Source organism: Lathamus discolor, chromosome 15 (genome assembly GCF_037157495.1).
Source record: "Lathamus discolor isolate bLatDis1 chromosome 15, bLatDis1.hap1, whole genome shotgun sequence".
Lineage (NCBI taxonomy): Eukaryota > Metazoa > Chordata > Aves > Psittaciformes > Psittacidae > Lathamus > Lathamus discolor.
The window spans coordinates 9,823,907-9,851,783 of NC_088898.1; the positions used below are offsets into that span (position 1 = coordinate 9,823,907).

Sequence of the window (27,877 nt, forward strand, 5' to 3'; positions counted from 1 at the left end):
ATGCGCAGGCGGGCGCACTCCCCCCCATGGCGCCGCTGCAGCGCTCCGGGGATAACGGGGGGCGGCGGGGATGGGGTGGGAGGGGAGGCGAGGGGAGGGGAGGCTGTCCCGGGGGAGCGGCGGCGGTGGGAGGCAGCGGCGTGCCCGGGACCCGCGGAGGAACGGCGGGTTGAGGTTTCCGTGGAAACCGCCCTCTCCCGCAGTAAGGAGGAGCTGCCGCCTACGCTGCGCAAAGTGCGCACCCGGCTTCGGGAATGGGCGGCTGCGCGAGCCACCGCCCAGCGCCCGCTGCGGAGTCATTGCGACGGTTACTAGGACACTTCGTGTTCAGCCAATCGGCTGGCGTTAGCTCATCCCGGGGGCCGGCAGCCAATCACGCTCGACATCAATCATTCAATTAAGCCAATCGGGAGCGTCCCGAGCGAGGAGGGCGGGCACTCGCGAGCCCTGGTTGCCTAACAGTAAAATCAACAGACAGCTGGGTGGAGCTAATAGGAGCGGCTGGCTTGAATGACAGTCTTTTTGGCCAATAAGATCTCCTCTTTCGCAGAGCCTCGTTATAAGTAGCCAATACCTGCTGCAAGTGGCCGCCTGGGCGGGGAAAGGAAGGCTGCGCGCGCATTCCGCTGCTATATAAGGGTTGGCGGTTTACCTCACGCAGCCAGAGTCGGTTGGGAGAAGAGTGATATTAGGTGGAAGTGACCGGTGTCGCCGCCATCATGAGGGAGATCGTGCACCTGCAGGCCGGGCAGTGCGGGAACCAGATCGGAGCCAAGGTCCGGGCGGTGGGCCGGGGGCGGCGGCAGGAGGGGGGGGCAGATGGGAGGCGCGGGGCGCGCCCGGCCCGGCTGCCGCTGACGCGGTTTTCCCTGGCAGTTCTGGGAGGTGATCAGCGACGAGCATGGCATCGATCCAACCGGTACCTACCATGGGGACAGCGACCTGCAGCTGGAGCGCATTAACGTCTATTACAACGAGGCCACAGGTAGGGCCTGTCGCGCCTCCCGCCCCTTCCCCGTCTGCCCCCGGCGCCACAGTCACGGCTTCTCGTTTTGCAGGTGGCAAGTACGTGCCCCGCGCCGTGCTGGTGGACCTGGAGCCCGGCACCATGGACTCTGTGCGCTCCGGGCCCTTCGGCCAGATATTCAGGCCAGACAACTTCGTGTTCGGTGAGTGCGCCGGGAGCGGGGGAGGGACCTGTCGTGTAACCGGCTCGGGGTGGGGTGGGCAGGGCAGGGACGCTGCACTGCGGGCTTTGCCGCTGCACATGCTCCTGAGGCGAGCGCGGCCCCGGGGAGGGGGTTAATCCTGGCGCTGCGTGACGGGTGCGAAATACCGGCGAGCTGCGGGCGGTGCGGGATGGCAGCTGCGGGGGAGCAGGTCCGAGGAGGCGCAAGGGGTCGTTGCTCTTCCGAGTCGCGTTACCTCCTCCACATTAACAGGAGCAATCAAACGGCTGCTGTGTCATTAGTAATGAATGTTTTCTGTGTATCTGCCGAGCCATTTCAGAGGTGCTTGTGTGAAACCACAGCTCAGTGCTGGCTAAAAGGAAGCTCTGCTGGGGGTGGGGTTCTGTGTAGCCTGATGCGCCCTTGCTTGCAAGCAATAAGCAGGAAGCAGTGACCGTAATCTAATACGAAAATGGCTCTCTTCCAGGTCAGAGCGGCGCAGGAAACAACTGGGCAAAGGGCCATTATACGGAAGGTGCTGAATTAGTTGATTCTGTATTAGATGTTGTAAGGAAGGAGGCAGAAAGCTGTGATTGTCTCCAGGGCTTTCAGCTTACTCACTCCCTTGGTGGTGGTACAGGCTCAGGTATGGGTACCCTCCTCATCAGCAAAATCCGTGAAGAGTACCCAGACCGAATTATGAATACTTTCAGTGTTGTTCCATCCCCTAAAGTGTCAGATACTGTAGTAGAGCCCTACAATGCCACACTCTCGGTTCACCAGCTTGTGGAGAACACAGATGAAACATACTGTATTGATAATGAAGCTCTCTATGACATATGCTTCAGAACACTGAAGTTAACCACTCCAACCTATGGTGATCTGAACCATTTAGTGTCAGCCACCATGAGCGGTGTTACCACCTGCCTGCGGTTCCCGGGCCAGCTCAATGCTGACCTGCGGAAGCTGGCAGTCAACATGGTTCCCTTCCCCCGTTTGCACTTCTTCATGCCTGGCTTTGCCCCTCTCACCAGCCGTGGGAGCCAACAGTACCGGGCTCTGACCGTGCCGGAGCTAACACAGCAGATGTTTGATGCAAAGAACATGATGGCTGCTTGTGACCCACGGCACGGCCGCTACCTGACCGTAGCTGCTGTGTTTAGAGGCCGTATGTCCATGAAAGAGGTGGATGAGCAAATGCTAAATGTTCAGAACAAAAATAGCAGCTATTTTGTGGAATGGATCCCTAATAACGTTAAAACGGCAGTCTGTGACATTCCACCTCGTGGCCTGAAAATGTCTGCCACCTTCATTGGGAACAGCACAGCCATCCAGGAGCTGTTCAAACGCATTTCTGAGCAGTTCACGGCCATGTTCCGCCGAAAGGCGTTCTTGCACTGGTACACAGGTGAGGGCATGGACGAGATGGAATTCACAGAGGCTGAGAGCAACATGAATGACCTGGTGTCTGAGTATCAGCAGTACCAGGATGCTACAGCTGAGGAGGAGGGGGAGTTTGAGGAGGAGGCTGAGGAAGAGGCTGAGTAACGGCTATGCAGATGAATACCTGTAAATTTTGTTTAAAGCTGTATGAACTCTCATCAAACCTTCTCTCTCTGTGTTGTGTTCCTCTTTATGTCTCAAAAGTCACTTCAACTGCTGTACAGGCACCATTAAAGCATTTTTCACAGTGCACGAGCTCGTCTCTCTTGTTCCTTTTGGTAGGCTTTTCGGGTGCTGTTTCCATAAGTCAGTGCGTAGGTGTTCCGGAGCTCTGGAAAAGAGAAGCAAAGGACTTGGGGTGAGCCCTGCCTGAGGCAGCCAGGCTTCTCCTGCCTCCCAGCCTGGTGTGGGTGTCACTGGATGTGGTGAACTGGTGTTGCTTTACAATCCGAGTGTGCTGGTGGTGGGGATAACGCCTCCTGAGAGGATGGAATTCAGCTCCGAACTGCATCTAAATTTAGGTACCTGCGTGTGGCCTCCTGTTACAGGCTCAGCGGGAGCTGAGCAGCTCTGTAGTAGATACAGGTTCTGTCTGCCTGACAACACCTTCCCAAGGCAGGCAGGGTTCCAGCAGAAGATGAACCAGGCTGATGGGCTCAGCAGTGCAAAGCGGGCAGGTAGCCGTGACCTGTGCCAGCAGCGCTGTGGATGGCAGTGCCACACCACACTGCTGAGGAGGAGCTGAACTCCTGTGTGCACAGCCGTGTTTACAAACCTTATGTGGAGGGTTTAACCCTCCCTGAGTGCTACTGCAGGCTCTGCTGCTGAGGTGGGCTGAACACCCGCTAGCACATCGGGCGGTGTTTCATAGCACCCCTGTATTAACACCGCATTCCTACTGTGGTAGCCATGGTGTCAGCTAAAGTGACCGACCGGCCACTGGAGAGCTGGGCAGGGGAGCAGGCTGCTTTCCTGCTGAAGAAACCCTGCTCACTGCTCTTAAATTCTGAATTGCTTTGTGCAAAGCTTTTGTGCCTTGAAAACAATTTCTCCTTCCAGTGTCTGAGCTGCTCAGAGTCCAAATGGCACCGACTGGAAACAGCCTGTCTGCAGGAATGGGTGGCTGGCTTCTGCCTTACCTGGGGGGGAGCTGCTGTAGGTGTAAAGGTGGCAACAGATGGGTAAAGCATGAAGTAAAGACAGGGTGGGTTTTTCCTTTGGGCTTTACCCTTGCAGGGTCCACCTTTGTGTGTGTGACCAGAGCCCTCCCCAAGCAGCCCTACACAGAGGAAACAGCCCCTGGAACAGTCTGGGCTATGCTGAGACACCCCAGAGCTGCCACGCACAGGATGTGTGCTTCCCCACTCTTTGCTTTCATTTCTACCAAGTTTTGTGCTTCTAGCATTTTCCTCTGCACTGCATTAAGTACAAGCTATGAGGTTAGTTCTTTCTCCCTTGTCTCCCCGATTTCCCAGCCCACATTACTGAGCTCTGGGCAGAGACGACAAGACAGTTGCTGATTTGTTGGCATTTTAGCTTGATACCTTAATGCTTTCAGGTGCATGGGTAGAGCTTCCCCTTCACACACACAAAAATCACTTCAGCCCTCTCTGTTTAGGCAACACCACTAACTGAGGATCAGGCAGACTGTGCAGGATAGCCACTGCCTGTCTCTATAGCTAATACCATTTCGCTGCTATTATTTTGTGCATTCTCATCCCATTTATATAATTTGCATCTTGCTTTTTATCAGACTTTAAGGACATGGAGCTGCTGGAGGGAGTCCAGAGGAGGCCATGGAGATGCTGCGAGGGCTGGAGCAGCTCTGCTCTGGAGCCAGGCTGAGAGAGCTGGGCTGGGTCAGCCTGGACAAGAGAAGGCTCCTGAAGGGGAGACCTGAGAGCAGCTCCAGTGCCTAAAGGGGCTGCAGGAAACCTGGAGAGGGGCTTGGGACAAGGGCCTGTAGGGACAGGCCAAGGGGAATGGCTTGAACCTGCCCGAGGGGAGACTGAGATGAGCTCTTAGGCAGAAGCTCTTCCCTGTGAGGGTGCTGAGGCGCTGGCACAGGGTGCCCAGAGAAGCTGTGGCTGCCCCATCCCTGGCAGTGCTCAAGGCCAGGTTGGACACAGGGGCTTGGAGCAAGCTGCTCCAGTGGAAGGGGTCCCTGCCCGTGGCAGGGGTTGGAGCTGGAGAAGCTTTAAGGTCCCTTCCAACCCAAACCAGGCTTTATTCTATGAATCACTTCCCTGACAAAGACCCTGTAACGCACCCAGGTGACGGGCAGGGTGTTACTGAGCCTCCGCTGCTTTAGCAGGGGTTTGGTGGCTGGAAACCAGAGGAACATTCTGCACAAGCCCAGGCTGGCAGCCAGGCTGACGAGCTCTCCTGCAGGAAGGGGATGGCACCACTCCAGCACCTCAGCACAGGCCGGGAAATAACCTACTACCCATGTGGAACAGTTGAGTAATCGTTCACTTCTCCAGCACTACAGCTAATAACAGCGCTGCTTAATGACAGCAATTAGTATCAGTGACTTCCCTTTCACTCAGCTGATAACATTACCTGGTACGAAGCCCATGTAGGAAGGTATCAGTCCAGCACTGGTGTAAATTCTATTGGTAGGCCAGTAATTCTGGGGATATCTCTTGCCAAAGCTGTAACATGGGTTTCTCAGCATAACCTGGGGAGGAAAAAACCAACAACAGGGTCCAGTTAATTTTAAAACACACAGTTTTCACCGAGTCATGTGCTTTGACTCTGCATTCAATATTGAAGCCATGTAAAGCAACTCTCTTTCCAGTTCAGTTTTCTTCTAATTAGAAGCTACTCCGCATTCACCTCATCACCTCTGGGCATCAGCCGCAAGTCCCAAACACCTTGTGCTCGTATGTCTGATGTACTGGGAGCCAGCAGTGTCTGCCGGGCTTGGCTACAAGCCTCATCTGCTCCTGTGCTGTGACTCTGCACATCTGGGGGTTGGTTTGACCCCTTCAACTGGTTTCGTTTCTCCATGAGTCCCACTGGTGGCGATCAGCCAGCAGTTCCCTGGCTGGGAGGGACAGGAAGGCTTAGGGAGCGTTAACTGCAGGGAGAGTGTAAATCACCCCCTGGAACTGTCTGCCCCCCCAAGGTCAGCCCCAGACGAGGGGCTGGAGGGTGGATGCTGCTGCTCTCAGTATTCAGATGTCACTAAAGCTGCGCTGCCCTTCCTGGTGGAGAAGGGATGGGGCTGATGGAGCCGAGCAGCCCGTGGGGCCGCTGACCCATCCTGTGGTGGTGGTGGAGTGGCTGCTGCATCCCTCAAGTGCTGCACTGAAGCGTGAGGCTTGCACTATTTTGCCTGATGCAGGCAGTAAGCAGTGATCCATAGCACATCCCAGTATGTAACCTAGGGCAACAGAGATTTAGGGCAGCAGATTAATGGCTTGAAGCCATCTTAGATAGAAATGTGGTGTGATTTGGGTTTTTTCTTCAGTGTACTCGTGTCCCTTCAGTGCCTGATGTGCCGCAGCTGAGCTCTGCAAGGCTGGATTCTGCTGAATCCTGCAACAGAAACACCTCCCTCGCTGATTTACTACACACAGAACGTTACTTCAGGAATCAGGGGCAGAAAGGCTTTGCAAACAGCACATTCAGTTTTGATAATGCCATGGTTTGGGACTGTTTTTCCTTGCTGCTTCATCTCAGTTCCTATTAATGGCAGAAGCATAAGGAAGCCAGCATAGAAAAATACATTTCAGCCTGAGAAGCAAGAGGCTGCCATGAGCAGCCAGACCTGCTGCTCTCCCTGCTGAGTCATTTCTTCCCAGCTGAGTTTCTCTGAGCTGGGGATCCTCAGTCTTGGAATTTTTCCCTACATCAGACCCATACGCTCTGGGATGAAGGCACTGCAGCAAATCCCAGTGACCAGAAAGGGTTGGGAATGTGTGTAACCTGCGGCACTGAGCTGAGCAGCCCTCACCAGGGCTGGACCAGGGATGCTGCTGCATCTCACTGCATCCTGGTAGCAGGGAGAAATGCATCACTTGGAATGCAAACTGTTAACTACTGGGGGAGGGGTCTCATTTTCCCATGTAGGAGGGAACTATATGGGGGATCTGACAGCAAGGGGACAAATAGCGTTTCAGAAGGGGTATTTCTGCATCCTTCCCAAAAGGAGATCTAAACCCCTTTAAGACAAATCCTGTTAGGAAAGGAAAAAGCTTTACAACCACTTACAAGAGAGGAATAACCACCCAAGCAGGCCAGGAAGCCATCCAGCACTGCCAGCCCAATAGAGAAGATGGATTGCACAAGGGAAGCACAGATTGTTGCATCCGGTGTTTCTGCACTCAGAGCCACGTATTTAGCAGCCACCCTTGACCCAGCCCTCTCTAGATTTGCTTAATCCTTTTATGAACTCATTTCTTCTCCCTCAATGTCCCAAGGAAACAAGTTACAGACTTTAATTGCTCATGATTTTTTCACCATGTTACCTAATAGCATTTTACTCTGCTTGTAACCTATAACCCCAGTCCTAACCCTACTGCCGCAAGTGAAACCACTTCTGGTGCTGCAGCCGCCTCGATTACATGGCTGAAATAAGATTTGTGCCTGTGATGTACCTGGTGTTGGTCAAATTCCTTCATTGCCTCCTTCACACTCCGGATGTAGTTCATACCATGAAACCAGGAGAGGCGGGGGATGAATCCAGCGTACCCTGTGGATGAAGACAAGAGAGAACATTGCTTGAGAGCACACGTATCCCGTAGCGATCAGCCAGCCTGGAAGTGGAAGAGGCTGGGATAAATACAAAACCTCAGCAGAGCACAGGAAGGAAAAATGCACCCATTTAAAGTGTAAAATGAACTCTTACCCGTGAAGTATCTGTTCTGAAAGAGTCTTTTTTATAATGCCCAAGGAAAACTCAATGGATTGAACTGATCTGGGTTGATCTCCATGAGGTGTGGAAGAAACGTTTCATTCTCTTATGGCCTTTCCTGGGCACCAACAGCTCTGTCATGTTCTCTCCCAGTTTAATTCACATTCAGGAGCTAACAACAAGGCGTCCAACCTTTCTCATTCACTTGCCCTGCCCATCCAACAGATTTTCACCACGTATGAGACAGAAACTATATAAAATCTAAACCTACATAAACCATAGCGAGGTACATCTAAAACACAGGCAGAACTCCCTCTTCCCAAAGGAATGCTTTGAAGAGAGAGAAAATTGTCCTCTGCATCCTGAAGCATCGATGCTCTTTCGGTTTGACTGCAATACTCTGATACAGAGCTCCTCTTTGCTGTGGTCCACAGCAGAGTGAAGATCCCCCCCACCAGGCCTCCTTGTCCACCAGCTTCATCCAGTCCCGGTGGTGCGATGCATCACTGCTTGTTGGCTTCGTGATTGCGGAAGGGCTCTTGTTGCTGAGAGAGAAAGAACCCCCTCAAGGGCAGCAGGAGGTGGAGCAGAGCCCATGGCCCAGCTCTGCGTTTCTGGAGCATTTTCTAGCCTGGCCCCAGGGCTGTAGGGACCTCGGGTGGCTCCTGCATCCCGTCCATGATGAGCAATCCTGCCCATGGAGAGCACAGGGGCTGATAGCATCCCAAAGGAACACCCTTGCATGGAGAGCAGCAGCGGCATTTTCCATCCCGAAGCGTTAACTGAACCGGAATGACCAGCCAGGATCCCTGAGGTTTCCCATGGGGAAGGCCGGTGATGCGGCTCTTTCTGAGCGGGACTCCTGCTGCCCGTGGCCTCCCTCCCTTTTACCTGTGATGACTTTCGGCTGGCTCACGTTTGGTAGATCCGTTTCTGGCAACCAAATCGCCTCCTCCTCGGCCCCGTTGGCTCCCACGGGCTCCTGGGTCGGCGGTGGCAATGGCACCCGCCCCTGCGTTACCGGTCCAGAGCAAGAGCAGAAATAAAACCAACGCTGTAAAAGCTGCTTCTTCCTGCGGCTCCATTGCGTAAACCAGCAACAGAGCCTGCGAATGGCAGCTGCCGTTTCCTGTTCTTCATGGAATCATAGAATAGCTTGGGTTGGAAGGGACCGTAAAGCCCATCCAGTTCCAACCCCTGCCACGGGCAGGGACCCCTTCCACTGGAGCAGCTTGCTCCAAGCCCCTGTGTCCAACCTGGCCTTGAGCACTGCCAGGGATGGGGCAGCCACAGCTTCTCTGGGCACCCTGTGCCAGCGCCTCAGCACCCTTACAGGGAAGAGCTTCTGCCCAAGATCCAACCTGAATCTCCCCCGTTGAAGTTTAAAGCCATTCCCCCTTGTCCTTTCACTACAGCCCTGCTGATGAGCACAGCAGGGTCCCTTTTCACACCCCTGTTCCAAGGAGATCCCTTCCATGCCCACTAGTCCCAATCCCCATCCCTCCACAGCAGCATCCTTTACCCTGTGTCTGTTCCACCCCAGAACACTTACTGGTGCGCTTCCTGCCCAGGCACCGCCGAGCTGGCCGGATCCGCACCTTCTTGTCAGCCACTCTCGCTCTCCGGACACAGGATAGCTTGGAACAGTGCGGGGGTATTCCCGAGCCACTTGTGTCCTCGGGATGTGCTCGCCGGGGTGGTCCCAGGGCTCAGGGTCCATCTGCATCATGGTCATGGTCAGCTCTTCCTCTGCCAGCTCCGGCTTCAGCCGGGGCAGCCTGGGCTGAAGGAGTGGGCTAGGGAAGGTCGCTGTAGCCCCAGCTCTCCCATAGGGAAAGCACCCTGTGGAATGACACCGAGGAAAGGGAAAGGAGTGGCTGAATGAGGGATTCCCATCACCCTGGACCTCAGCCCCCTGTAGTGAAGGAAAGGAGCCTGGCGCTCAGCAGCATCCCGCAGGCTGTGAACGCATCCTGTGGGTGCCGTCGGCCCACCCAGGGAACCATCCTGCACAGGGAAGTGCAGAGAGAAGCTCAATAGCTTAGGATTTAATCTGAATTTACTCTTCGTTAGGGGCTGTAATGAGACAGGACAAGGGGTAGCAGGTTTAATCTTAAACAGGGGCGGTTCAGGTTAGATATAAGGAAGAAGTTCTTTACTGTGAGGATGGCGAAGCACTGGAATGGGTTGCCCAAGGAAGCTGTGAGTGCTCCATCCCTGGCGGTGTTCAAGGCCAGGTTGGACAGAGCCTTGGGTGCCATGCTCTAGTGTGAGGTGCCCCTGCCCATGGCAGGGGGGTTGGAACTGGATGATCTTAAGGTCCTTTCCAACCCAAACCATTCTGTGTTTCTGTGTTCAATGACTCCCGAGCTCTACGATACCTGCAGCTGAGCTACAAAGGGCACAATAACCCCCAGCGTGTCCCTTTCCTCCCTGTGGCTGTGCCAGCGCTCCCCAAACACAGACCCACGGACCCAGCACTGCCTTGAGCTCTCTGATCCCATCGTGGAGAAAACCCTGGAGGCTGCAGTGGAGGGTTTAAGGAATCCCTCACTGGCAGCAGGAGCTGGGGATGAAGTCACCAGCAGCAGCCAGCGCTTCCCAGCTCCAGCGCTGGCGGATGGTGTAAGGGCTGGTGAGGAGAGCGTGGAATGGGGACAGGATAATGAGGGAGGGCAGGCGGGCTGACTGGTTCGTTGGGTCCGTCCGAACTGCAGCTTAATCCAAGGACATGCAAATGTAAATGTCCAGGTATGAGGCCCGTAAACACCATCTGTGGTGGAGGCCGGCTCCCGGGAAGCAGGGCTGGGATGGACAGAGAGGCTGGAAGAGTCCAAAGTCCGCGGCACAAGTTCCCAGCAGGAAATGGGAAAGCATCGCTTTGGTGCGGCCAGAGCCAGGGAAATGGAGACCCAGATCCCGCTGGGAATGTTGCCCTCAGCCTGGAGAGGACTCGCTCCCACCAGCCAGGGTGTCCGCGTGGCGTGGTACACGGCCCACGTGTCTCCAAGGGATGGATCATGGGATAGCTGCTGCTGCTGCAGCCTCTTTTGGGTCTGCTCCACAGGGACCAGGCACTTTGGCCGAAAGAGCTGGGACTTGGCAGGAAATCCCTGCAAATTCCCAGTGTTGGGAATCTAGAGGAGCATATCTGTGGCTGACGGAGGAGATGGGGCTTGTGAGCAGGGAAAGAGGGAGAGAGGGAAAGTGGGAAAGGGCACACGAGCCCATCCACTGATGTGAGGTAGGAGCATCGGGATGCGAACCGAATCACAAGCTGTGAGTAAGAGCTCTGAGGAGAACGAGCCCTGCACCGGGAGGGTCAGCAGGGAAAGGGCTGGGAGCAGCAGAGCTGAGCGTTCCCCGAGGATGGATCTGAGCCCTTGGAATGGTGCCGGACCGACCGGGGAACTTCATTGTCCTCACAGCCGGGTCCGTGCCGCAGCGCTGCTCACGCAGGGACGCTCCCGTCACTGCTGAGCAGCGCTCGCACAGAGCCAGGACCTTTTCTGCTCCTCCTGCAAGCAGCTGGGGGGGGACAAGGAACGGGGGGAACGCAGCCAGGCCGTGACCCCCACTGCCCCAAGGGGTGTCCCGGACCGTGTAACAGCGTGCTCAGCAGTGAAACCGGGGGGGCATCGCAGGGGGGCTGCTGCCTGGGGGCTGGCTGGGCATCACACAGTGATGGTGAGCAATGGTTTCCAATGGCATCACTTCTCTTGCCTGGGGTTTGTTTCTATCTTTTTGGTATTTTCCTTTTCATTACAATTTATTGCTATTTTTCTATTCCAACTATTAAACAATTATTTTCTTAAAAACAAATATTAAATTTTTATCTCAATCCATGAGTTTCCTCACTTTTACCCTGATTTTCCCCTGTCCTGCAGCAGTGGGGTGAGAGAGCAAGTGGCTGTTGGGCTTTAGTTGCTGGCTGGGGTTAAACCACAAGAGGAACATGGAAGGATTCCATAACACAGCAAACCACCGTCTACCTTCATCTAAGAGCAGGAAACCCAGGAACTTAAGTTTCCCCTCCCTACTCCGCCAAATGCCAACGTGAGGAGCCCCACGCTCAGCTCCGCTTTGCACTGATGCTGCTACAGCGGAGCTGGGACTGCTCCATGGATAACGCCCAGGGTCACGCCAGGAGCCTGCCAAGGGCCCGTGCGCACTGGAGCAGGGCCCGGGCTGTGCTCACCTGGGTGCCCGGGGAGGTGGCCGTGGCCTCCGTGCTTCGCCCCGCTGAAGTCCTCAATGAGCTCCTGCTCCTGCAGCGGTGCCAGCAGAGCGCGGGGGCTGCGGGCGATGGCGGGGTCGGTCAGCAGCCGGTGCGTGGCCCTGCCGAAGGTCTCTCCGGACTGGAAGCTGTACTGAGGGATGAAGCCCCCGTAGCTGAGGAGGAAGCAAAGAGCGGTCACTGCGCGGTGCTGGGACGTGCCCGCTGCTCGGGTCTGTGCCCGGAGCTCTGGTGCACCGGGAAGGCCACAGCCGGGAGCACACAAGGGCTGGAGCGTGGAGGCTGGGAGGTGCCTGCCCGCAGGAGCGAGAGCTGGAGCAGCACGGGGGGCGCACGGAGCAGATGTGCGCGGTTCTGCACGAAGCCAGGCAGGCGCGCGTGCGTTGGCACGTGTGTGCGTTTGCATGTGTGTGCGTTGGCACGCATGTGTGTTGGCACGTGTGTGTGTTTTCACGTGTGTGCATTGGCACATGTGTGCATGTTTTCATGTGTGTGCATTGGCACATGTGTGTGTGTTTTCACGTGTGTGTGCATTGGCACATGTGTGCGTGTTTTCACGTGTGTGCATTGGCACACGTATGTATGTTTTCACGTGTGTGTGCATTGGCACACGTGTGCGTGTTTTCAGACGTCAGCATGCAAACGGGCGGAGGGATTCACAGGCACTGGGGGCCCAGGCTCAGTGCTTCAGCTCATGGACAATACAGAGAGTGGCCAAAGCAGCGCCTGCGGAGGGGAAAACTTCACAGAACCCCAGCCTGGTTTGTGCTGGGAGGGACCTCAAAGCTCCTCCAGCCCCAACCCCTGCCACGGGCAGGGACCCCTTCCGCTAGAGCAGCTTGCTCCAAGCCCCTGTGTCCAACCTGGCCTTGACGTGGGCTGCAGTCACTGGGACAGCCCGAGTTAAAATCCCATTCCCAGTTAACCGCGGCTCTGGTTCAGATGCTCCTCTCCCCTGCCCTGTTACTGGGAATTCCCAATGTCCCTGGTTCAATACCAGGACTCCAACCTAGCTCCTGCAGGATGCGCTGCTCCTCCGGCCCCCTGCGCCTGGCACGGGCAGTTGGGAGGCTCAGGGTGCTGGAGCCCTGCTCCATCCCCGAGTCCATCGGCACGGATCGGGAGCTCCAGCTGTTCCCGGTCCCACATCTCCTCGCAGCGATGTTATTCCACCTCTGAAGAAGGCAGAGCTGCCGGTGGCACGGCACAGACACAAACACCCAACGAGCCCACTGCCTAGCCAGGAATAAAGCCGGATGATGCACGAGGATCATAAGATGATGAGCAAGTGCTTTCCCTTCCAAATGCTTTCCCCAAGAGCAAGCAGAGCCATGCATTTCCACTTGGCAGGCGGTCCCACTTTGCATGCAGGACCTCAGCAGCACCTCGGTGCCTCATCCCCATTGATTTTCAATGGGGCTTGCAACATGGGAAAGCTACACCGGGAAGATAAAGCTGAGCAAGGGCGCAAATGGCTCGGCCCAGGTAATGACAGGGCGGCTGCAGAGCTGCGAGAGGATCCAGCTCATGGCAATTAAAAGCGAGGTAACAGGAGGAGCTTGGCTGAGTCAGGCTGGGCTGTGGGGAAGGGATGTGCCGTGGAGGGAATGGCAAGGGCTGCGCCCAAAGCCCTGGTGCTGGGGAAGGGACGGGTCCCAGCGGGGCTGCTTGGCCTCCTCCTGCCTTGTGCTTGCCTGAAGAACCCAGAGGGACCCCCTTGTCCCTGCAGTCGCTGCTCCCATCCCTCATCAGCCTCCCACCTGCCCCTTGCTCAGCCCCGGCTCTGCCATCGCCGCTCCCAACCAGCAGCACCGAACCCTGCTCCTGGGCACCGGGGAGAGCCTTGGCCCTGGGCCTGTCCCCGCTGTGCTCCGCGCCCTGCCCAGCTCCACGGAGCTCTCCATGGCTTTACCCCTTCCTGTGCACCGCCTCCTTCCCAAACCAGCCCAGCTCCTTGGCAGCGCTGCTCTGGCGTTTCCAAGGCCCCATCTGTGGCCATTGCCCAGCACAAGTGGCAGCGGCCGATGCTGATGTCCTGCAGGCTCACGGCACGGCCCGTGGGACAAGCGGTGAGATGCTGCCATGCAGCATCCTCCTCCTCCTGCAGCAGCCAGCGGGGTGCAGGGCCCGCTGGCTCTGGTGGTGCCCTTCAGGCAGCTCCTCCCTGTGCTCAGCACCCGAAGCAGCCGCACAGCAGCACCCATGGAGGGGTGACAGCGCAAGCCCGCGCAGCCCTGCAAAATGCAGGAGCAGAACTGGGCTCCTCTCCATCCTCCTCCTCGCTTCAGCCCCAGCTCCTGGGTCTGCATCAGGGACTGAAGCTGCTTCCGGGATCTGGCTGCAGGCAGGGGGGAGCGGGGGGAAGGCCTGAGGCTTTTGGAGGTGCAAACCCAGCCCCAGCTCCCTCCTTGCTGCTCCTCATCCCCCCCCAGGCTGGCAGCACACAGGGAGTCACAGAGCACAAACCGCGCTCCGCGCACCCAGCCCCGGAGCTTGTGCAAGCCTGGGAGACGCGGAGATCAGCCATGGAGAAATCCCGCACGCTGCTGCGGGGGAAGGACCGATCTGAGCGCCAGGAGCGCTGCTGAGGAAGGGAACAGGCTCCACACTGTGCAGCTCGGGGTCTGCCTGTGCTGCATCTGCAGCCGTGTGGGACAAACCCGGTCTGTCGCAGCCCCTTGCCCCAGACATCGTCCTGACCCCTTTGGAGCCAGCCTCAGGCTGGGCTAATCCCAGTGGTCTGGCACCAACAGATGCCAAAGCTGTGTCAGTCTGTGTCTGCCAGTGCACATAGACTTGTGCACTGTCTATGGGGAGCATCCGGCTCTGCCGTCCCATGGGCTACAAAAGCCCTCAGCCGCCGCAGTGAACACATCTCCCAGCACAGGCACCAGGAGACCGCAAGCACCATTTACCGGTCCCCACAAAGCCAATGCACTGACTCCTGCCATTCGTGTCTCACCTCTTAACCACCAGCCCATCACCTCTTACCATCCCAGTCTGGCTGCTTCTTTCCAAGCCTTTAGAGGAGAACATCACAAAAAGCTTTGGAAAACCCCCTAAGCACGTAGGAACCAGCCCACAGCATCCACAGCCCCCGACTCTTCGAAGGGCTTGATCCAGCAGCAGGGCTGTGCTCTGACCAGCTTGACAAGAGTGCACGATGCAAGTATCTATCCAATGGAGGCCTTCAAACATCCTTGATGCAGGAGTTACGGCAGTTCGGAGCCAACCCCGGCACAGCTGCCCTGGTGCCATTTGCTGCTTGAAACATGCCAAGAAAGCGGGTGGGGAAAGAACAATTTTGGCCTTACCCTCAATGCACTATGGCAATGTCTTTCGCTGTACCCTTTTATAGAGTGGTGCTCCTCGTGCTGGAGCCCTGCCTCCTTTGCAGCATGAGTTCTTAATGGTGTCTTTCAAACGAAACCGAACAAGCAACTTAACCACGACTCAGCACTACTGGTCCCAGCGGGAGCTGTTTGCACTGAACAGGCATTTTGGATGAACTTACCCAGGGATATGGTAGGGATGGGAAGGGAAGATGCTATTTTCCTTCGAGGCTGCCATGGCAATGCAGCAGCTCTGGCTGGTGGGAGGGAGGCGATGCAGCGCGATGCAGTCGCCGGGGAAACCTCTGTGATGCACCAGGAGCTGTGCTGTGTCCGGCCTGGCAGCGCTCCCAGCTCCTCAGGTTTGCCCGGACACGTCGTTTGTTGCCCCCCATCCGGAAGCCCTGGATGAGCAGGGAGATGTTGCAGCGCTCGTCAGGTCCCCCCGAGGCTGGGACAGCTGTGCCAGATGTTCCCGACCAGCAGCCCCAGCACAGCTCTGGAGAGCCCCAGTCACCGGTGCAGCAGAGGCTCAGGGATTCCCCACGCTACAGAGGAAGGCTCAGCCCTCCTCTCCCTCGGTGCCTCCCGGTCTGGCTGCGTGAGGCTGCAGCCCTTTGCCTCACACACACAAGGGCTGTTGCCATTCCCAACACCATGCTGGTGACTTTGTCCTGTGTGTGGTGAGGTTCACCCCCTCCGGCTGAAGGCAGGCACAGAACATGGGGTCTCCTGCACCGAGCGGCCGCCACGGCCAGCACATCACAGCCCACAGCGCCCTGAGCACCAGCATCATTTCACCAACTCCGGTACCAGCAGTGAGGCTGCTTCACCACCAAGGTCCCTCGATGGGCCTGAGGAGCTCAGCCTCAGCGCTGGCAGAACCATGTCAAGGTTTCAAAGCACTAACCAGAAACCAGAGCTCTCATCTGTTCGGGTCCCTGCTCCTCCACCCAAAAGCTTATCCGAGGAGGTAAAATTGCTGCTTTGACTCTTGCCCTTGGTGCCTAGTGAGGGATCTGGAGTTTGCAGCCTTTATAAATGTTCTGAGTTTGCCCAGCTCCTGAGCAGCACCACGGGACAGCCCTCTCCAGCAGCCCCAGGTCTGCAGTGGATGGTCTGGGAGGGGGGATGGCTCTTCTCAAAGGTGAGCAGTGAAAGACAGAGGAGACGACAGACACAAGATGCACCGAGGGGCAGGCGCAGTGCACACAAGGAGGAAGCTCTCCTCGCTGGGAACAGCGCAGCCCTGGGGCATCTCCATTCTCTCAGATCTTCAAAGCCCAGATGGGCAAGGCCAAGAGCAGCCCATTGGAGCTCTGTGGTCAGCTCAGCTTTTGGGGGGCAATTCAGTAAGAGACCCACAGAGGTTCCTCCCAGCCCAGGTCTTCTTATTTTAACATGAAGAAACTGCTTACTGCAATACAGCACTGTGTTAATGACACCGAACGGTGATCCCAGGCTGGTCCAAGCCCCACTGGCCCAAGGGGGTTCAGGTCAGCATCACCCCAGCACTTCCAGAAGCTCCCTTCAAAGCTCACTCCTTTAAATGACCAATGGCTGCTCCTTCAAACTTGTGGTTCCACACGTACCAAAGAGCTACTGAACAATCAGAGCAGGGTATCTGTGCTCAGGACAGGCACCTGGGTAAAAGAATAAAGCAGAAATCACTTTTGTCAAGGTTATCATCAGAATTTATTGATATGAGAGAAACTTTGTATGTCCACATGTCAAGAGAGGAACAGCACATCCCGATGGAACAAGTACAGAGCCCATCCAGGTGACCTTACAGTGCTCTGGCACCTCTGAGCTCCAAAGTACAGGAGATCACACACACAGCTGGGTGTTGCTGGGTGCATTGTCTGGGACAGGACAGAAACACTGCAGATACACAGGCAGTGTGTGGTTTGCCAGCACCCACCCAGAGCCCCACAGGCTGCAGCAGGGACCACACTGGCTTTGACTCCCATCGCCCAGCTCCAAGCAGGCACTGCACAGGTAACAGCAGCTCCTCATGGCCCCTGCAGTCAAAGAGGGGAAAACCAGGGGTGAGATCCACCTTGGAGATGGGGTGACTTGGACCCTTTGCTCAGAGGACCAGCTCACATGGAGGTGCTGGGGAACCCCACACTGGGTCTGCAATGGGACAACCTGGGTCCTGCCAAGTGAGCCACAACTGGGAATCTTCAGGATGGAGTTTGCCCTGCCCAGGGAGCAGCCACAGCCACGCTCCAGCCTGGCACCTGCCAACGCAGCAGCAGGTTACTCCTTTCAACCTAACATTTATCCTCAGGTTCTAAGCATTTTTGGGCATTCCCCCTGTCAGCAGTGCCCTCTCGCAGAGCTCTCAGCACAGCCATTCACACTGAGCTTGTGGCTAAGATAAAAGCTATCTTATTATCCCTACTGGAAATACATGCTATGCTGGATGCTGTTTAAAAGGCACCAAGTGCTGAGCTTTCATCTTCTCCCAGCTTATGAAATACTTGGTTTGGTCCTAAGTATCTTGCTAAAGGATTAGAGAGGGAATAGCACAGTATTCCCCAGGCACCGGGTAAATCCTCAATGGATTTATTGTAGAGCTGAATTCCCTTCCCTCACTCCAAATGGATTTCAGAGCCCTCTGAAACCCTCCAGAGAATGAGCTGTTTGTGACAGGACAAACGAAAACCAACCCCAAGTTCAATGGTCTCGTGGTGTGCAGGGAGCACCCAGAGCAGAACATACACCCAAACTAAGGGGATGTGTCAGTCCCACCTCCCGATGCCAGATTTATCACAGCATGAAGGAGCCTGGGCCCAAGTGCATCTGCCTGGCCAACAGCACGAACCCTGCCACAGACCTGAAGAGGAACCACGAACACTCAACATACGTGTCAGGGCATGTGCACACGTGTGTGCTGAGGGACCACCCGTACTCTGCTCCTCCTCTCACAGGAGCTATGACAAGTGACACGGCAGGTTCTGTGCTCAGCCGTTCGGTTTCACCAGAGCCGAGCTCCCTCTGCACAGGTAACAGCATTGACTTAGAGATCTCATATTAATGGGTACTTATACAGGATTAATTGCACATCAGTCCATTGTGGCTACAAGTTCATTAGGCTAATGAATCTACATAGTGACAGTAGTACAGTATCAGCTACGTTTCAATACAAACTCCCTAGCCTAGCCTTAATCTGTAGGTCAGAAGAAGATCTTCCACCGCCACGATCTTCCTGCAACCTTTAACATTCATTTTCAAAGTTATTTATCTAGAAAACAAACAAAATCCAGTGTGGGGAAAACGCACATATAGAACAAAAGCAGTGCTTAACAACCACAGGAAAAAAGAACATCAGCTTGGACTCTGGGATCAGCATCCTCTGTACACCCTGGCAGTGTTACTTCCAAAGGGTTGCTAAATGCTCCGTCAGTTCTCAAGTCCATAAAAGCATTTCCTAGCTCTAAACGTTTCTAGTCTCTCACTATACATATTGTCTGTAGCAAGAGCATACAGAAACACTTGCTAATGTGCACAAGACTTCCATTTGATTTAATGGAATAGTTTTAGAAGACTGAAGTCTTTACTCGTAGAAATACAACTGTTTGTGAGTGGCAGTGCTCTCACCGACTGGCAGTTTCTGTTCCACCCAGGAGAAAGCTCCAAGTCCCTCAAGGTTTTACTCATCTACGTTGCCCAAAGGTGTGTGGGTATCCAAGAAAACCCCTCTCACAGTATTCCCAGGAAATGATTCAGAAGAGGAGATGATTTTTCAACCAAATGAGATCCTCTGGTCTTGTGTGTCAGACCATGGCCAATAGAATGAGCAGCTGCCATGGACGTCTCAACTTAAATACGGTTCAGTCAAGGGAGGAGAGCAAGGTGGCCTGACCATCTTCTGTGAGGTACAGGCAGAGAGGCACCAAAGTCACTCTGTTCTCAACAGTTTGTCTCTTTTTCCTGGAGTCAAATGTTTGATTCCATTTGTTCTAGCAGGAAGTGGTGAATCATGTCAAAAGTGGGACGATCTTTTATATCCCTGCTCCAACATTTCAACATCAGGTCAAACACAGGGTTAGGGCACAGAGGAGTCTGGGAGAGATAGATCTGCAAGGAAGAAAGGTACAGCTGTTTCAGTGGGTTTTCATATAAGAACTGAACCTTTACTAAATGAACACCAAGAGGACAGTTTCACTCCAGGTTCACAAGACACAGCCATCATGCAGCGCTTGAAATCCATTAAGCATGAATCTGGCAGTGGAGTCTGGATGGAGCTTTGATGCCATCTCAAGTGGCACTGCAGACACTTTCCCAACAGGTTTGATGAGCTGGTCACAAAACAGTGCTTTGTGCCCCAGGAAACAAGAATGCTTCGGAGAGATTTGTCTTCTAAGTGACAGCAACACACAAACCAAACCCAAATTTACCACAATAATATCCAAATACTTCCACTCACCGTAGACAGCCCATGAGGCTTTCTAAGCATCGTGACAGCTTGTTAGCAGAGAGAAAAAACACCTTTTAGAGCTCATCTAAAGCACAGCCTGGCAGAACTGTTTTTTCCCCTCTCATTTCAATACACATCTTTTAGGCTCTTCACTAAACCATTAGTATTCAGGAGACAGTGAATAAAACCTCCCATTATTTTATTCCCCTTAATCCTTTAACTTGACTGGTGCTAAAGGTGAATTTGGGGAGAACAGCAAACTGCTTTGAACCTGCACTCCACGTTTTCGGGTGCAGTGATGCTCAGTACTGCAGGGCTGTCCTGCATCATCACTGGTGTCTATTAAAGGCAGTGGAGCACACAGTCCTGCCTGGGAGCTGGCCAGAGGACAGGATGATATGGGACAAGCCCTTCAGGCAGAGATGGGCAAGGGCTTCTTGGCATATGTGGAGATATTCCCAGGAGGATCTAATCCCTGGGAACTAACAACTCTTCCTTCCCCACCTCAGTAGGTGCTTCCTGGTCTCTCACAGAGAATGCTAGCAGGAGAGAGATGTGAAAGGAAAAAAGCACAAGGATTGTGTAGCAGAGCCCAGAAAAGCCAAGGAGGACAGAACAGACTGAGACAGAAGTGGCTTATAATAAGGAAGAAGCACTGGAGAGGGCCAAAAGATTCTTCCAGTGGGATTTCAGGATAGGAAAGCTGGTGCAATGAGCAAAGATAAAGGGGAAGAGAGGTGGGACACACTGAGAAGGTGAGTAATGCAGAGTTCTGCAGATGATGTAAGGCCAGCAGAAAGGCCCTGGGAGATCCACCAGGATGTGACCAGGTCAAGTGAAGGAAGGAGAGGTCATGTTCGCTGTCTTACCTGCCTGCCCTGGCTCCGGAAGAACTCTCCTGTGTTCTCGATGACTTGCTCATCCGAGAGGAGGCTATAAGGCTGCTCCTTACACAGTATGAACATCTCCCAGAGGGTGACCCCAAAGGCCCAGACATCACTGGCTGTGGTGAACTTGCCCTGTGAATGAAAGAATGTTGTCAGCCCAGGTTGCTCACAGAGCACATTCAGCAGAACCCATTCCAATCTACACGCTCTGCAGGTAGACACGAGGATGCAGAATTCATACCTGGGAAGATGCTCTGAAGAAGAGACAGCAGAGCAGGTGACCTGCTCCCAGCAGTGCACAAAGGCACTGAGGTATGACATGGCTGCTGTGTGGGACAGCAGCAGCATGTCTGTGGGACCCACAGGACAGCTCTGAGAAGGCGCAGTTGTCACTGCGGCAAACCTATTGAATCAGGAAGCAAGTCTCAGAAAGCCACAGACAACTTTTCCTCCTGAGAAAGCATCTGCAGCAGTAGGAGAACAGACTGTGGCCTTCCTCCACCCAGAACACAGCAGGGCAGCCCAGGGAAGCTTTGAATAGGAAGAAAAGCCCTCAGGGTGAAAGCAGAGCCAAAGCAGACTCCAGACTCTTAGAGAAAGGCCAAGATGACTTTAATCTCTGCACATAAGAAGTCAGTGACAGTCTGCTTGGGTCCCTGTTTTCTGTCTTGGAAAAAGGTGCCCAAACTGGCTGTGTTTGGAACAAGGTTTCTGAAGAAGTGAAAAGAAGCTAAACATTGCTCAAAAAAATAACAGAAACCGCTTGGGGGCTGTTTGGGCAGGAAACATCCAAGACCCAGATTGCCCAGGTTATCTGCAACCCTAGCAGTGTGTCAGTGTTTGGAAGGTGCTCACACAGGGACTATGTATGAGTGACTTATGGTTTAGATGCAGCAATAACCAGAAAAATGGGGTGAATTTAGAAAAGCTTGGGCCTATCAGCCTTTATAGAACAGGTAACTGCAGTTGCCCTGGGTACTCAGTGCGTGGTAAGAAAACAGAACCAGGTGATCTCCCCAACTAGTGTGAGAAAGAAATATTGGGCTGAATATTAAGGACCTGCCTCCACATTGAATGCATTTGGGCTGTTGAATGTTCTCCTGAGGGGAAGACAGCAGGACCCCTGAACAGGAAACAAAAACCTAACCTCAGAACCTGACTTGGCACTTGAAACTCATGAAGTTTTGTCCATGCCCCTTTCAGCTTCCCAGCTGGGGAAATAAGCACGGAAAGGCAACTTCTTTACAATTGCAGCAGGAATCCTGAATGCCAGGCACAGAACAGAAATTAGGCCTCAGATGAGGTCTGATGCCATCCAGAGGGACCTGCATAAGCTCAAGAAATGGGTCTGTATGAATTGCAACAAGGTTGAAGGTCAAGGTCCTACAGCTGGCCTGGGGCAACCCGTGGTATCAATCCAGGCTGGGGATGAAGGAATTGAGAGGGACTTCTGGGTGCTGGTGGATGAAAAGCTGGACATGACCCAGCAGTGTGGGCTTGCAAATGGTGAAACACCGGCACAGGTTGCCCAGGGAGATGCCAGATGCCCCATCCCTGGCAACATTCAAGGTCACATTGGATGGGGCTTTCAGCAATCTGATCTAATTGAAGATGCAGGGATTTGGACTAGCTGACCTTTAAGGGTCCCTTCCAACTAACAGTATGAGCTGTGCTGTATTTGCAAGGGCACACTCCTTTCCCAGCATGAGTTACATCCAAAGCAACCTAATGGATTTCTCACCTAGGACCATTTGTAGCATACGTTTTGATGCTATAAGGACCTTCAGACATACATGTGTTGCTGTTTCAAGGTTGGAAATCAGAGGAAGGGAGAATGGTTTTGTGCAGTCCCTACCAGGAGGATGCTTTCCCAGGCCATCCAACGGATAGGCAGTACAGCTCTTCCCTGGATTCGGTAGTAATCCCCACTGTAGAGATTCCTGCTCATGCCAAAGTCTGCAATCTTGATGGTGTAGTTGTTCCCCACTAGGCAGTTGCGAGTTGCCAGGTCTCTGTGCACAAAATTCAGAGATGCCAAATACTTCATTCCAGAGGCAATCTGGGTGGCCATGTACAGCAGGTTGGAGTAGCTGCAGTAAAAGAGAACAAAGAACAATCGCTATTGTTGCCCACACTCAACAGCTTCTTGCATTTGCTGTGTTAGTGACCTGTTGGTTTAGGTTTTGCTGTGTCAGTGAAACTCAACTGTCTAGTTTCAGGCACTAAATCCCTCGCCTGCCAGGCTAAGCCAAGCTCTTGAGTTGCCAAAGCAAGAACAGACAAACTGTCCCTGAAATTCAGGGCCCTTGGAATCTGACATCCTTTAGAGTTTTTAATATCAAGTGTTAAACTCAAGATTTTCAAAGAGGTCATGCAAAGCACCAACCTTCTGCAGAGAGACACGGAAAATTAAGTTGTACAATCTCAGAATCTCATATCGTAAAACCTGCTCACCCTGGAATTTCACACACTGCCACTGTGGCATGCTTACATTAATGTAATGTCACAACATTAAAGAGACCTTATTTGTTAGTATGTTTAATATTACTGAAAATATAAATGGAGGCATTTTCCATCTAATATAATTTTAATTCCCTCATTAGCAAAATCAAGGTAATACCAATAGAGCTGCATGATACACAGACAGGGTTTGGACCATCTGCCTTACAGCATTCCTCACACACTGTTATTCTCTGATGTTTCCCACTGTGGGTTGCCCAAATGCTCCACACAACCAAGCATTTCTCACATCAAATCTAATAAAGTGTTCACAGTTGGTATTTCTCTGAGAGAAGTCAGAAAAAGAAAGTCTGTCTCCTCCTCCTCATGCTCTGGTGGCAGTGAGAGAAGCAGTATCATGTTATCTGAATTACAGTGATGGAATGCATCTAATGATTACAGATCCAATCTATCCTCATCAATAGCTAAGCTATCACTACAGCACCTAATGATAACAGATCCAATCAATCTATCCTCATGAACAGCTATCAGTACAGTGATTTAGACAGCCCCTCACCCCTGTAGAGGCCCTGGGCACTGCTCCCCTCCCAGCCTTTCAGCACAGTGACCACCACACTCAGCTAGGTGATACCCAGCCCAGTCCCACAGTCAGGTCCATGCTTTTCCTGAGTTGGGTGGACCTGTTGTGCCCAAGAGAAGGAATTCTGCCACCCACTTGTACCTTGTTAACCTGGTTGCTGGCTTTCCACATCGGAGCGGGCACAGCCTCCAAGATCCTACGTTCTCCCTTCCCCTGCTCTGCTGCAGTTGTCTCCTGCCTCAGGCTGTTGCTCTGCCCTTTGAAGCAGCCCAGTCTCTCCTGCCTCACCTGCACCCTGGCAGGGTCCCACCAGCAGCTACTTTTTGGCTCCCTGCCCCTTTGCTCAGCAAGCTCTGCAGGGCTCCATGTCTGCAGTGCTCCATGTCTGCAGTGCAGCATACAGAGGGGCAGGACAGGAGATGCTTCTTGGCAGTCATCCTCATGACTTGTTAGACAGCCAGAGAGACAGTGGGGAGATATATTTCAAATACCAAACAGCCATAAGGACTTTGAAATGTGCCACCTCTGCAGGAAAATGTTCAAGTATGAAGTGTTCAAGACTAGGTTGGACACTGCTTGGAGCAAGCTGCTCTAGTGGAAGGTGTCCCTGCCCGTGGCAGGGGGTTGCAATTGGATGAGCTTTAAGGTCCCTTCCAATACAAACCAGTCTTGGATTCTATGAAAGGGCTGTTCACCACATCCAGTGTACCAAATATTAGGCCCAAGACACACATGGAATGGTTGGACCTTGCCACATGAAACACCCACCGGCATCAGCATAGCCAAGCTGCCCTCTGTGGCAGGAGGATTCATTTTACCCTCAGTAAACAACTCCTATACAGATATCTGAGCTGGTCATACTGGCTTCCTTTAATGTGAAACTCTACCTGGTTGCAAGGCACGAGAGGCTGAAAGATCTGTTGGATTGAAAGAAAAACTAGAAGAAGAGCCAGATGGAAACCAAGCAAGAATAATGTGAGTGACATGCTGAACTCAGGTGAGAGGTGAGGAGCAGATACAGAAGACAGCCTGAGACTTTGGTCAGGAAAAAAACCTGCAAGTCTAAAGGTAAAAGCTGTATCAGATGTGCAGAAAGGACAGGAGGACTGGAGAAAGCTGGAAAAGCTTTCTTCTTATATGCAAATCCTTTCCCAAACTACAGTTCCTGGTGTGTCATGACTGCAGAATGCCAATTTAACACTCCACAACAGGACTGACCACTGCCAGCGACTGGCAGAAAACACTGGTGTTGTCTCGACTTGGTAAGACCCAGCCACCTCCTGGTCCAGTCCAACAGGACTGGCTCTGCCTAACTGACTAGTCCTTCAACTATAATTAATCTCTGGGGAGGTCCATGCCAAAGGCTAAGCAATGCACCAGCTTCTGATCAGGGAAGGTTTCTTTCTTCACACAACTCTCCTCTGAGAAAAGGATTTCAGCAATATTAGGATGCTTTTATGTTAGATTAAATCCTTCCACATAGGAGGAAGACAAGTGTCATCACTGACACAAAACGGTTTGCCAAATATTCTCCTGCTGGCTGATGAGATCTTTCCTTAGTGAAGCTCTACACTCAGCTCCTCTCATGTAATATTTTTGAGACATCCAGAGAACAGATGAACCTTCTTGAAAGCCCAAGAGACATTCCCTTGTTGTAACACAAGCCCATCAACATGAACAGATGTCACATCAGCAAACAACACATCTAAGATGGGTCACTGTGAACCCACTGGAACAGCCCAGTCACGAACACCTCATGGAACACAGGTCTCCAGAGACCTCAAGAACAATGTCCAAGCAAAGCAGGACTCGTGTACACAGTGTGTGCCATGCCAATGGCTGAGCTGGAGGCAAGTCATTGCTTGGAAGGCACAGCTGATGAAACTGGTAGCTCTGTGTTGTTGATTTGTCCCAAAGATGGGCAGTTCCTCTTACCTGACACAGGGAATGTTGTTTGAAATGGCAAATTTGCTGTAGATCTCCCTCTGTGACAGGAACTGATTGAGGTCTCCGTTTTCCATGTACTCCGTTATCATGCACAGCGGGTCATCACGCACACACACCCCCAGGAGCCGGATGATATTGGGGTTCTTGAGCCGTGACATGATCTTGATCTCCTTCAGGAAATCATTTCTTGTAAAACAGAAAACACAGGTTTAAATCCTAAACTATTCCTTTGTCTAAGGAAAGCAGAAGTGGTGTGTAAGCACATCTCAGGCATTACACTTCTGCCACAGCAAGTTTGAAAGCTGGTTCTGTGCTTGTGGCCAACACTGACCCCTTCCACAGCAAACAGGATTAATACAGCACTTCAGTTTGACATCTATTCCTATCCCTGCTCCCTGCTTGAGTCCTGCTCCGTACATGAACACACACCAGAGACACATGACACTCCCGTACAGGTGCCACCAGGGTTAGCCTATGTGACACTGGTGCTTGGGGACTATTTGCTTTCCTTCCCAGATGGCTGGCACTGTGGATGCGCTCACCTGGCTGTTTTGTTGACATCTGATCTCAGCATTTTCACTGCCACAAGAACCGGCTGGTGAGTGAATTCTGTAGAGGAGACTCCCAAGAATTCCAGCAGGCCATCAGCTTCACAGAGGTGCACCTGAGGGGCAGAGGCAGCTATGAGAGTGTGCACAGGCAGAAAACCAGAGGAAAACAAGCACAGAATCAATAAGGTTGACTTCCAAGATCATCCAGTCCGACCGTTCCCAGCGCTGCCAAGGCCACCACTAACCCATGGCACTGAGGCCTCGTCTCCACGCTGTGTGAGCACTTGCAGGGCCGGTGCCTGCAGCCCTGCCCTGGGCAGCCTGTTCCAATGCCTGAGCACCCTCTGGGGCAGGAATTGTTCCTCAGCTCCATCTAAACCTGCCCTGGTGCAGCTTGAGGCCGGTTCCTCTTGTCCCATCCCTTGTCCCTTGGGAGCAGAGCCCAGCTCCTCCTGGCTCCATCCTCCTGTCAGGCACTTGTAGGGAGCGACCAGGTCCCCCCTGAGCCTTCTCTTCTCCAGACTGCACGCCCCACATCCCTCAGCCGTTCCCATCACACCTGTGCTCCAGGCCCTGCACCAGCTCTGTTGCCCTTCTCTGGCCCCGCTCCAGCACCTCAATGTCTCTCTTGTAGTGAGGGGCCCAGAACTGAACACAGGATTTGAGGTGCAGCCTCACCAGTGCCAGTGTCACACTGAGGTCACCAGTTTGGTCACCACTGGCAGAATGACAAGTGAATGATCTAATGAAGGAGACAATGCCCTGATCAGAAATAGCCCACAAATTGGCCCTAGATCCTGGTCAAAATATGTACATCCACTCTACAGCCCATTATGTAGGAACACACATGGATTGCAGCCTGATGTGTCTACAGCGCTCTGAACTGACTTCAGGTGTGCAGATTGTTGCAGTAGAGTACTGAGGCACTCCAGCTCAACCAGGAAGTACTGAAGATGCTCAGGAAGGCCTGGAAGTGGCTGCTTTGTTTTGCATGTGCATCTAAACAGCATGGCTGCAGCACGTTTGGCATGTACAGCACATCACACCAGCCATCCAAGTCCAGAACTGTCCTGAGGCCTGGCTTGAGTCACTGCTTAAACTTAACTAAGGAGCATCCAAGAAGTACAGACAGCTATCCTAAGTCCTCCAATTCCAGGAGCAAAAAGAAAAGGGAAAAAAGTGTGAGTACGTGTATGCAATGTGAACACCTCACCTGGGAATATACCCAGAGATGAACACTCTGAGTACACAGAATTCCACGTTTCATAGAATGGTTTGTTTTGGAAGGGACCCTAAATATCATCTAGTTCCACACCCCACCATCTTCAGATAAATAAATGAATAAAGACATAAAATTACTGCCAGGGCTGTATTAGAAGGGCTGACAAGACACTGGTTAAGAAGTAATCAGAATGCATATTCAAATGAAGAACTGGGCAACAGATGCTGGAGGAGAGGAACAGACCAGATGTGTCAGTGTAAGACCTTCAGCAGTGAGGGGAATATAATGGGAGCTTAATGAATTTGATAGGAAGAAAGCAGCAAGGGCTTGTGACAAGCATGGTGAGCAGAGGGAGACAGCACAGAAAATGGGACAATGCACAGAACAGAAACAGAAGTACAAAGGTGCTGCTGTAGTTGTACGGCGAATGAAATCTGCTGTGGTGAAAGCACAGCACAAGAGCAGGAGTAGGGAACAGTCACAGCACAAAGCACATGTGTGACAAGTGCAGGTGGTGTGTCACTGAGTCAGGGAGTGGATGGTCAGGAGCAAGGCAGTAAAAAACCTGAAAGGGAAGGAAGCTCTGAACTCTGAGACGTGAAAAAAGCAGTGAGCCATGCTTCTAGAAGCAGGACCACACACTAAGCCAGGAGTGGAGCAGAGCATATTATGATGACCGGTTTGGGAAAGATTAAGGAGGTGAGAAGGAGAGATTGGAGAATGTGATGCAGCACATTTGCCAAAGTGAGGGAAGGAGCCTGT

General features: G+C 53.2%; 3 protein-coding genes across 6 annotated transcripts in view; 1 reads left to right on the forward strand and 2 right to left on the reverse strand.

Moving 5' to 3' along the window:
- The first annotated feature begins 632 nt into the window (after positions 1-632).
- TUBB4B (tubulin beta 4B class IVb) lies at positions 633-2,864 on the forward strand. The gene is made up of 4 exons (XM_065695421.1): positions 633-776; positions 877-985; positions 1,059-1,169; positions 1,657-2,864. Exons 1-4 carry the CDS (start codon positions 720-722, stop codon positions 2,715-2,717), a joined length of 1,338 nt encoding a protein of 445 aa, XP_065551493.1. The 5' UTR covers positions 633-719; the 3' UTR covers positions 2,718-2,864.
- CIMIP2A (ciliary microtubule inner protein 2A) lies at positions 1,942-15,776 on the reverse strand. The gene is made up of 10 exons (XM_065696007.1): positions 15,225-15,776; positions 11,672-11,865; positions 10,900-10,991; positions 10,437-10,586; positions 9,373-9,480; positions 9,026-9,256; positions 8,365-8,485; positions 7,217-7,311; positions 5,175-5,292; positions 1,942-2,943 (listed from the first exon to the last, which is right to left on the reverse strand). Exons 1-10 carry the CDS (start codon positions 15,278-15,280, stop codon positions 2,855-2,857), a joined length of 1,254 nt encoding a protein of 417 aa, XP_065552079.1. The 5' UTR covers positions 15,281-15,776; the 3' UTR covers positions 1,942-2,854.
- A 937-nt stretch (positions 15,777-16,713) lies between these two features.
- Positions 16,714-27,877, reverse strand: part of LOC136022335 (discoidin domain-containing receptor 2-like) — a 61,546-nt gene continuing 50,382 nt past the window's right edge. For all 4 annotated transcript variants that reach the window (XM_065695478.1, XM_065695480.1, XM_065695477.1 and 1 more), the window contains exons 13-17: positions 25,885-26,006; positions 25,331-25,528; positions 22,211-22,445; positions 20,338-20,487; positions 16,714-19,128 (exon numbers count right to left, since the gene is read on the reverse strand). In XM_065695478.1, coding sequence (XP_065551550.1) covers positions 18,988-19,128; positions 20,338-20,487; positions 22,211-22,445; positions 25,331-25,528; positions 25,885-26,006 — 846 coding nt within the window. In that variant the 3' untranslated portion in view covers positions 16,714-18,987. The remainder of the gene's footprint in view (positions 19,129-20,337; positions 20,488-22,210; positions 22,446-25,330; positions 25,529-25,884; positions 26,007-27,877) is intronic.